This window comes from Aricia agestis, chromosome 8, assembly GCF_905147365.1.
Source record: "Aricia agestis chromosome 8, ilAriAges1.1, whole genome shotgun sequence".
Lineage (NCBI taxonomy): Eukaryota > Metazoa > Arthropoda > Insecta > Lepidoptera > Lycaenidae > Aricia > Aricia agestis.
In genome coordinates this window covers 13,680,281-13,695,377 of record NC_056413.1, presented here as the reverse complement: position 1 = coordinate 13,695,377, position 15,097 = coordinate 13,680,281, and the positions used below count along the sequence as shown (strand labels likewise).

The 15,097-nt window shown below is 32.6% G+C and overlaps 2 protein-coding genes across 2 annotated transcripts; one reads left to right on the top strand and one right to left on the bottom strand.

Moving 5' to 3' along the window:
* Positions 1-5,442: 5,442 nt before the first annotated feature.
* On the top strand, positions 5,443-7,968 carry LOC121729323 (torsin-1B). The gene is made up of 6 exons (XM_042117797.1): positions 5,443-5,776; positions 6,007-6,281; positions 6,388-6,539; positions 6,841-6,986; positions 7,157-7,304; positions 7,450-7,968. The coding sequence occupies exons 1-6, from the start codon at positions 5,575-5,577 to the stop codon at positions 7,580-7,582; spliced, it is 1,056 nt and encodes a 351-aa protein (XP_041973731.1). The 5' UTR covers positions 5,443-5,574; the 3' UTR covers positions 7,583-7,968.
* A 4,880-nt stretch (positions 7,969-12,848) lies between these two features.
* On the bottom strand, positions 12,849-14,727 carry LOC121729712 (autophagy protein 5). Its single transcript, XM_042118315.1, has 5 exons — positions 14,397-14,727; positions 14,100-14,305; positions 13,903-14,027; positions 13,588-13,788; positions 12,849-13,040 (listed from the first exon to the last, which is right to left on the bottom strand). Exons 1-5 carry the CDS (start codon positions 14,550-14,552, stop codon positions 12,931-12,933), a joined length of 798 nt encoding a protein of 265 aa, XP_041974249.1. The 5' UTR covers positions 14,553-14,727; the 3' UTR covers positions 12,849-12,930.
* Positions 14,728-15,097: the final 370 nt, after the last annotated feature.

The following is a 15,097-nucleotide window of genomic DNA, read 5'->3' as shown; positions in this document are numbered from 1 at the left end:
AAAAGTTGTCTATATATATTATATATATATAAAGACAACTTTTTATAATAATCTCATTTTTAGGTCAGGTACAAGATAGCTTGGTAACACTAAGCATTACATACAAGTTATTTTTTAACCTCTGCCCATTTTTTGTATCTCACTTATTATTATTATTAGACTATGCTAGTGTAGGATTAGCTCATCATTTATTAAATCAAATTCCCTTCTGAATATCTTATCATAAGACTGTATATTTAAATAATGACTCTCACTTGTGTTAAACACAACTTGAATTCTATAATTAATTTGTTCATTGGCAGGATGCTTGCTACACTTTTCTAGCTTTTCAATAGGCTCTTTAGTACTACTGAAATACTCTGGTCTTGTATAAATTGTAACAACTTTGTAGTCCTTGCAGACTTTTTGTATCATTAAAAGTATTCTTTTTAGGTAAATGTCCATTTTAGTAATCTTGAAATCTTGTTCAGACCAATAAAAAGCTACAGGTGAATCAAAAGCCACTAATGAAATATTGCAATTTTTTGATAACACATTTTCTAAATTTTGTATTGTTACATAAAACTGATTAATGTCATCAATATGAAGAATGTAAAGATTTTTCAAGGTGTTATGTAACAATTTATCTAATTTGTTATTGTAATCTAATAAATTTTGTTCCGTATACTGTGTTTTCTTTTGAAGCTTCCTTTTCAAAGAATCTAACAAGCACTCAAATGTTATGTGGCCTTTAATATTAAACAATAAAACCCCTGATTCAGCTTCGCCAGTATTAAATGGAATTAGAGTTTCTGTTATAATATCTTGCAAAATATGTTTTGTAGAGTGGTCACTATACAACTCAATGACGTGTCCAGCTTCTAGTCCTTGATCAAATAATAAGGGATACAAATTTTTGAAGCCTGATTTTTTTGTTAATCTTGCCAAAAGTTGCACTCCAGACTCTACTTTCAGTATGTTAGAGGCCATTTTATTATAAAATATAATTTTGTAGAAATAATACACTGGACAACGATATCAAAATACTACACTGGATCAAACACTGGATACATTATACGTAGGTTCGTTTTATAGATTATGATTTTCTTTAACCGTACTCGTCGATTATAATATATTGAAATAATTCACTTCTTATTAAACTTATTTACTTCTAGCTTTTTATTATCTAGTGTTTTTTGTTTCCTGAGTTGTGTAAAAATCGATATTAGAGGACAAAATACTGTATCTCAAGGTACAATATTTATTACTTCTTCTTCGTCTTTCTTTTTTTCTTATTATGGCACTTCGGCTATTTAACCATGGCCAGTGTCGAGTATATTATGGCGGGAAAACAAAGTGAAGAAATTATAATAGTATTATTATATTAAAAGTGGCAACATCGTAGTGTCATCCCTTTTTTCTAATAGATAAAATTTGTAAAGATGAAGATATAAGTGTACCCCGCCGCCCAGAAGATTTACTGTCTAATTACAATTTCTTCAAATGTTTATACCGTTATATATGCTCAACGATGGAAAAAGTTTAAAAATAATTGTAAATAGGTACCGTAGTGTTTTGTTTTTTTTTTGTAAATAGTGCTTAGTGTCAACATTGGTGAGAACCAACATAGAAGAGAGACATTCCTTTTTTTTAATTTTAATCTGTTGTATTTTGTATTATTATTGTATTTTTTTTGGAGCAAAGGACTCGTTTCCAGCTCCCAATAAATTAAAAAAAAATAAAAAAAAAATCCCTTTTTTCTTAAGTTGTTATTCCATTTAACTAAATGTAGACGTCTAAATGATTTAGTAACTAAATTTAGTCAAGACTCAAGTGGAATAACATTTAGAAAGCTAGGATCCTAATTAGTGTACTGTGTACTAAATCGGAAAAAGTGTGGCTTCTATTATAGCCCGTCAAAAAAGTCACGACATTAATAGAGTCGCCACTTGTTTCCGGTGTGGCCTCTTATGGCCACACTGTATCCAGTCACTATAAAAGATTTTGATACTTTATATTAAATACAGTTTAAAAACACGTTGTAAATATTATGATTTATATATATTATGTAGTTAAGAAAATTTTTAAGTGATTATGATGTAGTTATATTGTGTGTTTAATTTACGACATTACAAGAAACAATCTAATCTATGTAAAGTACCTATTATAATCTTTGTATATGTCATAGTCTGTCTCTGTCAAGAAAGTGAAGAAATTAAAAAGTGGCAACATCGTAGTGTCATCCCTTTCGAATCAATCTAAGAAATAATCGGTCAAGTGCGAGTCGAACTTGCGCACGAATTCATCAATTTACGGTTATATTTACATTTTACAATGGCTTGCCTTTTGTTTTTCAATAATTAATCCACTAATTTACAATTTTTGAAAGAGTTGCTACAAAATAATGTTCACTAACTGAAAATCGAACTTTGAGTTACATCTTCTTCGTCTTTTTTTTTTTTTTTTTTATATGGCGACTAGCATAAAACTATTGCCAGTGTCGAGTGTTAAAGGTTGGGAAACTTATGACGCGGTAAAGGTAGGGATAGCAGGGACGAAATTTTGGATAGGATCAGGAAAATTTTGGTATACAAATAAAATATACTTTTAATTATAATAAAAATAATAAAATACGAAACATCAGTGATTACATATTTTATAAACTTAAATTATTACTTAATATAAATTCAGATAAAATACTTAAATATTTAATAGGGTCACATAATATACACATCATACTAGTAGGAAATGGAACATGAAGGGAGTGTAAAGAGGATAAAAACGATGTATGATCAAGCAAAGGACACGAGAAAAATATGTGATCTAAAGTTCCCGTGTCCTCCCCACAATCACACATATCATTATTGAATACGCCAATTCTATTTAGATGGCTAGGAATACACGCGTGTCCTAATCGCATTCTGATTCTAGATGAAATCACTCGTTTTGAACTATTGATTCTATTAAACCAAGACTTTTTTGGTACTAGTAACTAGAGGCTGCAGATTGTACATCCGGTTACCCTTATGTTGTCCAGTAAATTCCCAATATTTATTCCAATATCTATATAAATCAATTGCCGGTAAACTCAAAAGGTCACTGGAATAAATTTGAAATGGATACATGTCGCCACTCTGTACTGCATCCTTAGCTATTTCATCTGCTTTTTCATTGCCTAAAATTCCTGAGTGGCTAGGAACCCAAGAAAATGACACTGTATATCCTTTCTCAATGCATTTATAAAGTTTATATCTGATATCAAAAATAATATGGTGATAGGGTTTACTGCGAAATGGAAATTTTTCAATACCCTGTAATGCACTTTTTGAGTCTGAAAAGATAATGGTTTGTGTTAATTTAAACATTAATACGTATTCTAAAGCTTTGAATATGGCTAAACATTCCCCGGAATATACTGAACTTTCTACAGGCATTTTAACTTTTTGATGTATTTTATATTGACTGTGATAAACACCAACTCCTACATTTCCTGTTTCTTGTAACTTAGAAGCATCGGTATAAATATGATGCCAATTACTATATTGGGTGTTTATAAAATTATCTCTATTATTATCTTTAATTACACCTAAATTATATTTTACATCCGGTTCAATCAACAGACTTTCAAAATTATAAGAGAACAAAGGTAGTACATCAGATTGATAAATAGGAGCAGATATTGAAAGAAGTTTACGATAACTTACAATAAGACATGGCAGAGACCTTTTATAAAAGGGATGTGACTCTAAAACAGTATTCAGTTGAGCTAGTTTTTCTAATAAAGGATGGAATTTGTACTGTTTTAAACGAAAAACGAATCTGTCACTTAAATATTGTCTCCTTAGACTCAAAGGTGGCTCAGTGCATTCTACCTGTAAGGCGTTAATGGGACTTGACTTCATAGCTCCACCTATTATTCGGAGAGCTTTAGATTGAATTTTATCTAATTTCTTCATTACACACAAATTATCACCTACTAATAAAAATATACCGTAGTCTAAGACACTTCTAATAACAGCATTATAAATGAGTTTTAAACAGAACGGATGAGCTCCCCACCAAACTCCCGCAAGACATCTTAACATATTCAAATTACGTTCACATTTAGAAATCACATAATCAATATGTGAGTTACCATTTAATTTATTATCAAGATGAACACCTAGGAATTTTGCACTTGTTTTAACCGGAATTGATTTATTATCATAGGAGATGTTTACTTTTGGAATAGAAAGCTTTTTGGTAAATACTACTACACTACTTTTCTCCACAGTTAAATCTAGTCCATTATCAAAAAGCCACTGTTTAAGGGCAACAAGACTTTGGTTTAATGAATTGCAAGCGGCATGAATGTCTGCACTGATAGCGTAAATAGTTAAATCATCTGCGTATTGTAATTTTTTCACAAATTTCGCAATTACCGAAGCCAAATCATACGTGTAAATATTATAAAGAACAGGACTTAAAACCGAACCCTGTGGCAGTCCTTTAAATATGGCACGAATAAGACATTCAATATCGTTAAAAAATACAGAAATTAATCTTTCTTTAATTAAATTAATTATGAACGTAATAAGGATGGGAGGAATATTTAATTTGTACATTTTTTCCTCTAGAATTGAAATAATAACATTATCATAGGCAGACTTAATATCTAAAAAGGCAGCTACAACGTATTGTTTATTTATAAAAGCTAATCGAATATCTGTAGTAAATATACTTAAATTGTCCATGGTGGATTTACCTTTTCTAAAACCGAACTGACTGTTTGACAATAATTTATGATGCTCAAGGAACCATTCTAATCTATTTTTAATTAGGTTTTCAGCAACTTTAATTAAAACTGATGATAGTGCTATTGGTCTATATGAAGTAATTTTGTCTGCGGGTTTATTAGGTTTTAATATTGGAATTACTTCCTGAGATTTCCAAGAGCCAGGAATGTTTCCAGAAATCATGACCGTATTAATAAGATTTAAGTAGTACCCTAATGCTTTATCCCCTAAGTTAGCCAAAAAAGAATACGGAATACCATCCATGCCTGGAGTAGAATCATTTACACTTGATAAAACACCTTTGAGCTCAACCATTGTAAATGGAGAATCTAATGCAGAATACGAATGTTCTCTTATGTAACAGGATGGAGAAGGGATCGGAAAATATTCTGCTACTGAAGATGGAGCTAATAGATTAATGTAATTACATAAAAAGTCTTTAGGAAGTACCATGGTCTGTTCTTTGAATACAATTCGTCTTTCATATCAACCAATCACAGTCGATCTTGCTTAAAAATTGCACAGATTATCCAACTTAATTTAGTTGCTACGTTTAAATTTGGAATCCAATTTTTTTTTGTTGGAAAGTTTCACCCACCTGGCTGGTCTCTGACATAGGTAGGTATTGAAAAGATTATAAATTCAATAACATTATTATCCTTAACCAATTTTTAAATTTAAATTAATAGAATACCCCTGTCTTCTGCGTTGTTGTTTTAAAACGTTAAAGAAATATTAATTAAATGACTACCCTCGCCGGAACTTTTATGTTAAAAGTTGAATATTTTGTTGTTTCGCACTACTTTAGTAAGGATTAAAAATGATCGTCCATCTCTACGTAGCTGTAGTATTACTAATTATATGCAATCTTTGCTACGTCTATTCGGAAATAGTAACCATGACATTAGTTGGAAGTGCTCTCATTGCAAGTGGTTTCTTTGGTTGGGATAGCATCAAAACGAATACAGTATGTCGATACATGGAATGTTGTACTGATAGCTATATACCATACGATTTAAAAGGTAAATATTATGTCATTTGTTATTCTAATTGATAACTTATATAAAACGAGCTTCTGCCCGCGGCTTTGCTCGCGTTAAGAAGTATTATTATATAAAAAAACTTTGATCCCCTATTTTAACCCCTTGGAGGTAGAATTGATACTTCATGAGTAATAATATGGATATTAGTTTCTGTGATTCCCACAATCGAGGTATTAAGGAACAGATCATAATTTTATTGTCATTTGCAGCACTAAAACAATCATTCGAAGAGAGGATGTTTGGGCAGCCACTAGTTTATGAGCTAATCAATATTTTGAAGGCACATAAAGAAGCTTTGCGCAATGAGCAGAAGAGAAATAAAAAAGCATTAGTAATAAGTTTACACGGTTGGTCCGGAGTGGGTAAGAATTATGCTACAACTATGATAGCAGAGGCGCTCTATTCCAATGGAATGAAAAGTAACTTTGTCAAAGTTTTCATGGGAAAGAAGGATTTTAGCTGTACTCATGCACAAAAGGCTCAGGTGAATCAATAATTGGCTACTAATAAAACTTTTTGCTTTAATCCTTTTTTCTGGGTTACAAAATATTTAAACTTATAAAGCTCTTACAAAGTTGTCATAATTTAAGGATGAATTACTGGCCAAGATTAAAAAAATAGTTTCAAAATGTCCAACATCTCTTATTGTATTTGATGAAATTCACGAGATGTGCCCATCTGTGTTGGATGTGATTAAACCACTACTGGATCATCATCATGCTGTTGACGGTGTAGACTATAGGTGTGCATTCCTTTTTATTCAAACATTTTTATATTTGGATTAGTCAATTAAGAAATTTCTAGGCATTTAAAAATATATTGTTTTTGTAGAAATGTTTATGTAGAAAAATACTTGTCTTAGGAAAAAAATATTGTTTGTATCAGCTGTAATCTGATGGAGATTCATTATTTGTTTCAGTAAAATATTTTCTGTTTAACTTCTTGACACTTTTTTGCCCTTTAGATCTATTCTGGGCAATATATTTAATGTAACATTGTACTTAGTGCCTACTTAAAAATAATTTAATATTTTAACCTTGTAGGGACAGCATCTTTATATTCATATCCAACATTGGTGGGACAGAGATAGCTACACATTTGCTAGAATTGTACAATGATGGAGTGAAACGAAATGACTTGCAATTTCATGATTTTGAACCATTGATAAGAAGAACAGCCTATAAAACAGGTAAAGGCAATTTTTCAAGTTTGTTACTTATCTATAAATTGAGTAAGTAAGAGTTTTCTGTGCATTAATGTAACAAATTACTTGAGGGCGCTTTTCCTGTCATGCGTGTCGTCACCCGTGTGGATTGGAGTTTTCTTCTAAACTATAATATTTCATTAACATTGTTTCAGGAGGCTTTGATAAGTCATCTATAATTGCTCAGCATTTAATAGACTATTATATTCCATTCCTGCCTTTGGAACAGCGTCATGTGGAGACTTGTGCCTTAGCAGAATTTCGGTCCCACGGCGTATACAACCCTTCCAAAGAAATGATGGAGTAAGTTACAGTCATGTACTCAATAATAAGTTCAAACCAGTAATGTGTAAGAATAGTTATGACAATTTAAACTGTTTTGTTGGTTCATACTCTGTTATAGAAGTTAGTTTCATTATAAATTTTGGGTAACTAATTCATTTTTCAGGGATGCTCTTTCAGTCATCTCATATGGACCAAGTGAAGATCAACAGATTTTTGCAAATAATGGTTGCAAGCGATTCAGCAGACAAATACCTTATGTTATACAAAAACATAATAGAACGAGAGATGAATTGTGATAGTTTCTTATCGAAACTCTTAGCGAACATTTGTTCCCCTGTACTCTTCATGGTTGTTAATTGATTTTCTGTAATAATACATTTCAGTGATTCTTCATTTTGTAAATAATGTTTGGGTTATAATGTTTGTTCATTGTTTTATGTAAATAATTATACTTTTTATCAGATTCAAATGCTTTGAAGATAAAAAACTTGAAATGAAGTGAAGAAAGGTTGAACAAAGATTAAATGTTACTAGTGAGGAATAAATTCACTGTTGCATTGGTGACTCCAAAAGGATGCTCTAAATCTGATATACATTAAAAGACGTGTATTCTACTGATTAATAGTGAGTTGTGTTACTTAGGGCCTGTTTCACCACTTTCTGATAGTGGCGAATAGGCTATTCACAGATGAAGTATGAAGAATCTGTCAAAAAAGTTGTGAATAGGCTAATTTGGCACTTTATCAGAAAGTGGTGAAACAGGAGAGATTCTTCATACATGATCTGTCAAGTTAATTGGTGGATAGCCATTTCGTCACTTATCAGGAAGTGGTGAAACAGGCCCTTAATCTTCTATTCTTATGCTGTTAGACAGAGCTTTTGTTGCTTTTATAATACATTCCATAAGAACTAGCCGAAAAATTCACATATAAAAATATGTTATCATTTTTGTTATTACTAAAATTTCGGTATATTGTGATTGACGACCTCTGTGGCTCAGTTGGTGGGCTGTTGGTAACTCAAGCGGGGGGTCGCGGGTTCGAATCCCGCCGTCAGAACCAAAAGTTTTCAAAGTTCCTTGGTCATGGATGTGTTTTAAATATGTGTATTTTATAATAAAAATCTTAAATATATGTATAGTATAAAAGTATTAAATATATTTCCGTTGTCTGGTACCCGTAACACAAGTCCTTCAGCACTTAGCACAGGGCCAGACTGACGTGATCTGAAGCGTCCATAGATATTATTTATTATTATTATAGTTAAAAAAACAAATTGGTGTAAAACACATTTATTATAATGCACAAATTTATAAAAATATATTTGAAAAGGTCAAACATCTGTACACACAATATAGGTCAAATTATGTCACCATATTCATTATAGTTATAGTAAAAATGTTGGTGTTGCATTTGTATTTAAACAGTAGTATTCAGCTCTTCTGGCGCGCACTACGACTTTTTATCGCGCGATTATTTTACCGACCGACCAAAATTCAAATAAAATGTCACTTTATGATGTATAGGCTATAGCTTTCATTTTCTACCGACATTGGTCTAGCAACACATGCCGCCGCTGCTTTTCAGTGGCGTAGAGCAAAATGAAACCTATAGCCTATGTCATAAAGTGACATTTTATTTGAATTTTTGTAGGTCGGTAAAATAATCGCGCGACTAAAAGTCGTAGTGCGTGCCAGCTCTTATCCTTTTTTATTTTTGTACAAAAAGATTGAAAAAATCTAGTAAATGTAAGATAAATAGGAGACAGGAGTTCGTCACTTTTGTGATGTGCTTGTTAAAGGTAAGACCGCACTAGGCGTAACTAAACTGCAGCGGAACTGCGCGACACGACGCGTCATTTTTGGGTATACCGCACTTGAACTGCAGCGGCGCTACAAAAATATATTCAGTACCTCTGCTCTGAGCAAACTGAGAAATTAGAAATCATTTGTAATGTTGGAAAATTTTTGGAGAAAAGTTTTGGCCATTTCATTTCCCGTCTACAATAAATGGAGATAATATTATATAAAACTGATGTTTTATTTTAATTATTCAAGAAAATATATTTTACAAATCTTTCTAGGCTTATTTTATTATTTATGTACAAATAAACTTACAAAAAACGAGCGCGATAAATAAAAGATATTAAATTACGAGTACGATGACGTCACATCCAAATCGGAAGTACCGCAAAAGCGTTTTCGTCAGTACAAATCCTATTTTCATAAAATCATATTTTCAAATCGACTTTATTTATCAATCATATGCTTTTATTTCATGATAAGGGTGAAATACGGTTTCCTAGGCCAAGTTCTACTAGAAATATGTATTTGTTCAATGAAATTGAATATAGGTCAAGTAGCCTATTACAATTAATTTTTCCTCGTCCATTGACATTTTAACTGATTATAGCGCTTCCAACCAGCTGACAAACTATGAAAATGAAGTTTGTCAAACCGCACTGCGCGGCAACGCAACTACACGTCGCGACAAGTCGCGACACTTTTGGTCAGTTGATCAACTTTGCCGCGCAGTTCAGTTCAGTTGCCGCGTAGTGCGTGTTGTCTCATATAATTTTATACAAAGAATATTTTGTCGCGTCGTGTCGCGCAGTTCAGTTACGCCTAGTGCGGTCTTACCTTTAAACACAAACTTTATTACAAAATTTCTTCATTTCTGTACTTTTCTATATTTATAGAAACTGGCTTGTTATCTGGATGTAATTGATAATTCGGACAGACAAAGGGTGCTTTTTTCATAAAGAATAAAAATCATGTATATTTTTAACATTGTGCCATCCTAACTTGAAATAAACTTTACACTGTCACATGTTTCTCAATTATTTGTTGTCCAAAATGTGTATCTGGGGGCACGGGAGTGCCCCCGCCAAGATGAGCCAAGCGAAGCGCGCAAGGGCACTACCTTTTCTCGAAACGTTTCGTCGTATTTTTGAACCCCTGTAACTTTGATTTGAATAATGCCAGATAGTTGAAATTTTTAAGATATAATGACATGGGCTTAGTTATGAAATGCGCAAAGTTTGAATATCGTAGCTATTATACTTTAGATTTTATAGGTGTCCAAAAACCCACAATTTGGTCACTGACTCACCGATCATCAAAACTGTTAGGATACTTCCTGAAGTCTTATAAAGCTGAAATTTGGTATGTAACATAATATTAGTACTGAAACAACAAAAAAATTATCAAACCCAACTTAACCTATATCTGTACAATTATAGAGCAAAATTAGGCAAAAATTTGTTTTTTGTATGGGAGCCCCCCTTATTTTTTATTTTATTTTAATATTATTATTAAATATTAAAGTAGATATATAACTAAGGACTTTGAGAAAAATTCAAGTAGCTACCTGTTGCCATCATTGATATAGAGCAAAAAAGGCCAAACAAATCACGTTTTTTGTATGGGAGCCGCCCTTAAATATTAATTTTATTTTGTTTTTAGTATTTGTTGTTACATCTGCAACAGATATACATAATCTGTGAAAATTTCAACTCTCTAGCTATTACTGTTCTTGAGTTACAGCCTGGAGACAGACAGACGGAAAAACAACGAAGTCTTAGTAATAGGGTCCCGTTTTTACCCTTTGGGTACGTAAGTACGTAAGTTCAAAGAATAGTCGTAGTCTTAGCATTTCTTTGCAAATATTTAATTACTTATTAAGAATATTTCATTAACTATAATGATAATAATTAGTTACTTAACTATCAATCTTTTTCAAGTTTACTTAAACTTGAAACAGATTGATTAGGAATTTTAGGATAATTAGTATAGTAGGTCTTAAAATATTTTTTTATGCAAACAACATAGGTTTACGGTTAGTTATAAACAAAAATTAAGAAACATTATGTGGAAAGTTATACGGCTATACCAAACATCTTCGCGTCATCGATAGTGCGATGTAGGTGCCCAACAGTGACATCTTTTGTCGATTAGAGTGCATTAACAACTATATGAAACTGTTTGTGCAAGCTATATAGCGATTCAGACGACCAGCAGCGACATCTATTATTATCAAAAGGAAAAAATAGCAAAAAATCACGTTTGTTGTATGAGAGCCCCACAGAAATATTAAATTTATTTTGTTTTTAGTATTTATTGCTATAATAGCGGCAACAGAAATACATAATGAAAATTTCAACTCTCTAGCTTCTACCGTTCTTGAGATATATCCTAGAGACAAACGGACGGACAGAAGGACAGCGGACAGACATCGAAGTCTCAGTAATAGGGTCCCGTTTTTACCAATTGGGTACGGAAACTTAAAAATAAGGTGAAAGTTTATAATTTATATGATAGTCGGTAAGTCACGATGGCCGTCGATAGATGCATGAGATACATCCAAGAGACAGATAGACAGACAGACAGACGGATAGCATAGCGAACAGACAATGAAGTCTAGTAATAGGGTTCCGTTTTTACCCTCTGGGTACGGAAACCTAACAGAAATACACCAAAAAAAAACGACCAAGTGCGAGTCGGACTCGCGCACGAAGGGTTCCGTACTGTTATAAAGCGTAAGTAGGGGCAAAAATTATGTTTTTGTATGGAAGCCCCTCTTAATTATTTATTTTATTTAAATTTTATTATCAAATATTAAAGTACCTACACGTATATAATTGAGGATTTTGTGAAAATTTCAAGTGTCTTAATGTTTGGGAGTCCCCCTTAAATATTTACTTTATTTTGTTTTTAGTACTTGTTGTTATAGCGGCACCAGTAATACACAATCTGTGAAAAGGTCAGAAGTCTAGCTATAGCGGTTCTTGAGATACAGCCTGAAGACAGACAGACGGACTGACATCGAAGTCTCAGTAATAGGGTCCCGTTTTACCCTATTGGTACGGAACCCTAAAAAATGAACTAAAAGAAAAAACAACGTAAACCAGCTTACAAAACGAAATGAAATCCCACCAAAACATTTTCATGTAAAAATGTTGCCAAGATGAGAACAAGTTCGTCGTGGCAAAAAGTAGTGAGATCTCATGTAGAGCCAAGTTTCTAACCTTACATACTCAGCCCTAAACCTAAAAACCTTAATTTTACACTAAAGCGCGGCATAATATTTGATAATATTATAATGTGTCAGCCGCACGAGAAGAATCTAAAAACTCTACACATTAGTCAAAATCGGTGGCTTGGCCATTTTGTTATTCGTCAGGGCTTTGAACTTAATATACTGTAACTAATGATAAATGGGCAGGCCACCGATTTTGACTAATGTGTAGAGTTTTTAGATTCTTCTCGTGCGGCTGACACATTATAATGTTATCAAATATTATGCCGCGCTTTAGTGTAAAATTAAGGTTTTTAGATTTAGGGCTGAGTATGTAAGGTTAGAAACTTGGCTCTACATGAGATCTCACTACTTTTTGACACGACGAACTTGTTCTCATCTTGGCAACATTTTTACATGAAAATGTTTTTGGTGAGATATTATAATCAAAATTAAGAATCATTATACTTAATAATATAGGTACATCAAGTGGGTTATAAGTTATAACATTAATCAAAAACAATTTCTATTATAAAATAATTTAATCACATAAAAAATGTTTCTAATAATACATTTATACAAGGCTTAAATAAATAGTTTGACAATGCAAATATTGATAATCTAGAAAATTATGAGCATAAGCATACATGTAGGAAATTGTCAGGGTAACTTAAATGTTCAGAGAGCCATTGGAGTGGAGTGTCCGCTGGTATCATAATACCATGTGTTCTCAATTTCACTGAAAAAGAAGATAACTTTAAATGAATAGGATTCTAGCCGTTGCCTTAAGTATGCAGTGCACCAGTCAAGCAAGTCTCATTGAAACTTGAGCATTCACATTCATTGCTTACAGCAAATTGGACTAGACCAGCAGGGCTAGCATAACAACAGTAGACGTAGGAAAGAATCAACATACTGACAGATTTTATCAACAAAATGGTGGATTTCCATTGTCTAACTGTCACTTGCTCTTGTGTAACTGTCACAGTCTATTCTTCCGTAGGAAGAAACCATTTCTATGGTGACCATACTACGCTTGCAGTGGTCAGCAACTAGAGGACTGCGATATTTTATACCAAGTTTAAATTAATACATTTATAAGTTATACATATACCTTTAATAATTAAAATAATATTTTAAAGCTACATAGTAGACAATAATTGTTTTTTCTGGACCTCGTTACAATTTTCCCACAGTATCCGGACCCCACCGAAAACTACTTGCCAATCCCTGGACTAGATCTTAAAACTTAACTTGATAAAACATAATAAAAACCTAATAAATACCATCTGGTTTATCTGGAAACAGCTCTGCTATTAGTTGTTGCACAATTTTACGGCTGCCATCATTATTCTTAGGGCTAATCAAGTGTTGACTCCATGTTCCATCATCAGAGTAAATTCTTATTGGAATGTGTTTGAACCCCTCATTGTCTCCGTGAGATTCCATCAGTCGTCTATTTATTGCCCAAAACTGTTCAAACTTGTCTATCAAAATAAAGAAAAACTTTGTAAATTCATTTTCAAATTAATTTCAACATCTTAAGTTTAAAAATTTTGTTACATGCCTTAAACAAAAACATAAACTAAAAATCAGCTTACCATTTTGCAGTCCAAGCCATAATTGGTTATGATCTTTCTTCTGCATAGTGGACATCACCTGGCCCCTGTGTTTAAGTACATCAGCCTCCTTCACTGTTGCCATATAGTGGGCTTCAACCACATCCCTATAAAATACAAGTCAACTGTTAAGGCTGCTAATGTATGTTTATATTCAAGTAGGGATAGAAATAACATACTTATTTGTACAGTGAAGAAGAATATTTTCAGGAAATTTCGTGAAGTGGACAGTCAAAGTCCATGGAAGTTGAGGATCGATGCCACAATATAGATCATATAAGAAGCCAATTGGATAGTGCCATTTTAATGGTTGTCCATTATAGTCTAGCCACATTTCACTATCGGCATTTTCTTGGGAAATAAAGCGTAGAAAGTGTCTTTTCATCTGAAATATTAGCAGAGGTAAAAACATGAGTTACAATTTAAAAATGTGAGTTTGTATTTAGATTTGGATCTGACACTGAATAAAATCGTACCTTGTCTATAACTAGTGGAAAGTAGCTTAGCCTGGGAACCATAACGTAAAATGGATCTGGCTGTTGAACCTCCGTCACCTCCTCAGGATTAAGTTGAAAACAGATAGGTAGTTTCCCATCCCATATCTCTCGAAGAACCTCCCTGTCGTTAGCCATCTATTTTTCCAAGTAATTACAAGTCGCCAGGATGAATCTTTGAGTGTTTATACAAATATATTTTACCGCTTTAGAGAAAAGGGATGAACATTAGTAGCATTTTCAATTTTTATAAACACAAAACAAATATCTAGCCGCAAAAATACACCCGCAAATCGCAATAGAAATCATTATCAATTTTTCAATTGTCTTATGTCAAATGCAGTCAGTTACGTCAACTGTCAAATGTCACTAATTTTTTTTTAAATTAGGTACGGTAGGTATCATTGAGTAGGTATCAATCATAAACCTATAATGCTAAAGACCAACAAAGAGTGCGAGAGAGAAGAAAATCCTTTATGGAATTATAACAAGATGAAAAGAGAGAGGCAGTCTAATGAAAATTGTAACAACTTTTATTTGACAGGTCGTCAAAAGTCGTCAATCGTTTTTATGCCCTTTCGGTATTTGCAATTTATTATTTAAATCGTATGTTATTTTCAACAAATACTATTATATATAACAATAATAACTTATGCTGTGAGTGATTGCAGTGTAAATCATAG

Coding starts and splice junctions, on each gene's coding strand:
- LOC121729323 (XM_042117797.1), top strand. CDS start 5,575: ATGATCGTCCATCTCTACGTAGCTGTAGTATTACTAATTATATGCAAT. Junction 5,777..6,006: donor TATACCATACGATTTAAAAG/GTAAATATTATG, acceptor TGTCATTTGCAG/CACTAAAACAATCATTCGAA. Junction 6,282..6,387: donor CTCATGCACAAAAGGCTCAG/GTGAATCAATAA, acceptor TCATAATTTAAG/GATGAATTACTGGCCAAGAT.
- LOC121729712 (XM_042118315.1), bottom strand. CDS start 14,552: ATGGCTAACGACAGGGAGGTTCTTCGAGAGATATGGGATGGGAAACTA. Junction 14,028..14,099: donor CTTCTTCACTGTACAAATAA/GTATGTTATTTC, acceptor TGTATTTTATAG/GGATGTGGTTGAAGCCCACT. Junction 13,041..13,587: donor GTTTCCAGATAAACCAGATG/GTATTTATTAGG, acceptor CTTCTTTTTCAG/TGAAATTGAGAACACATGGT.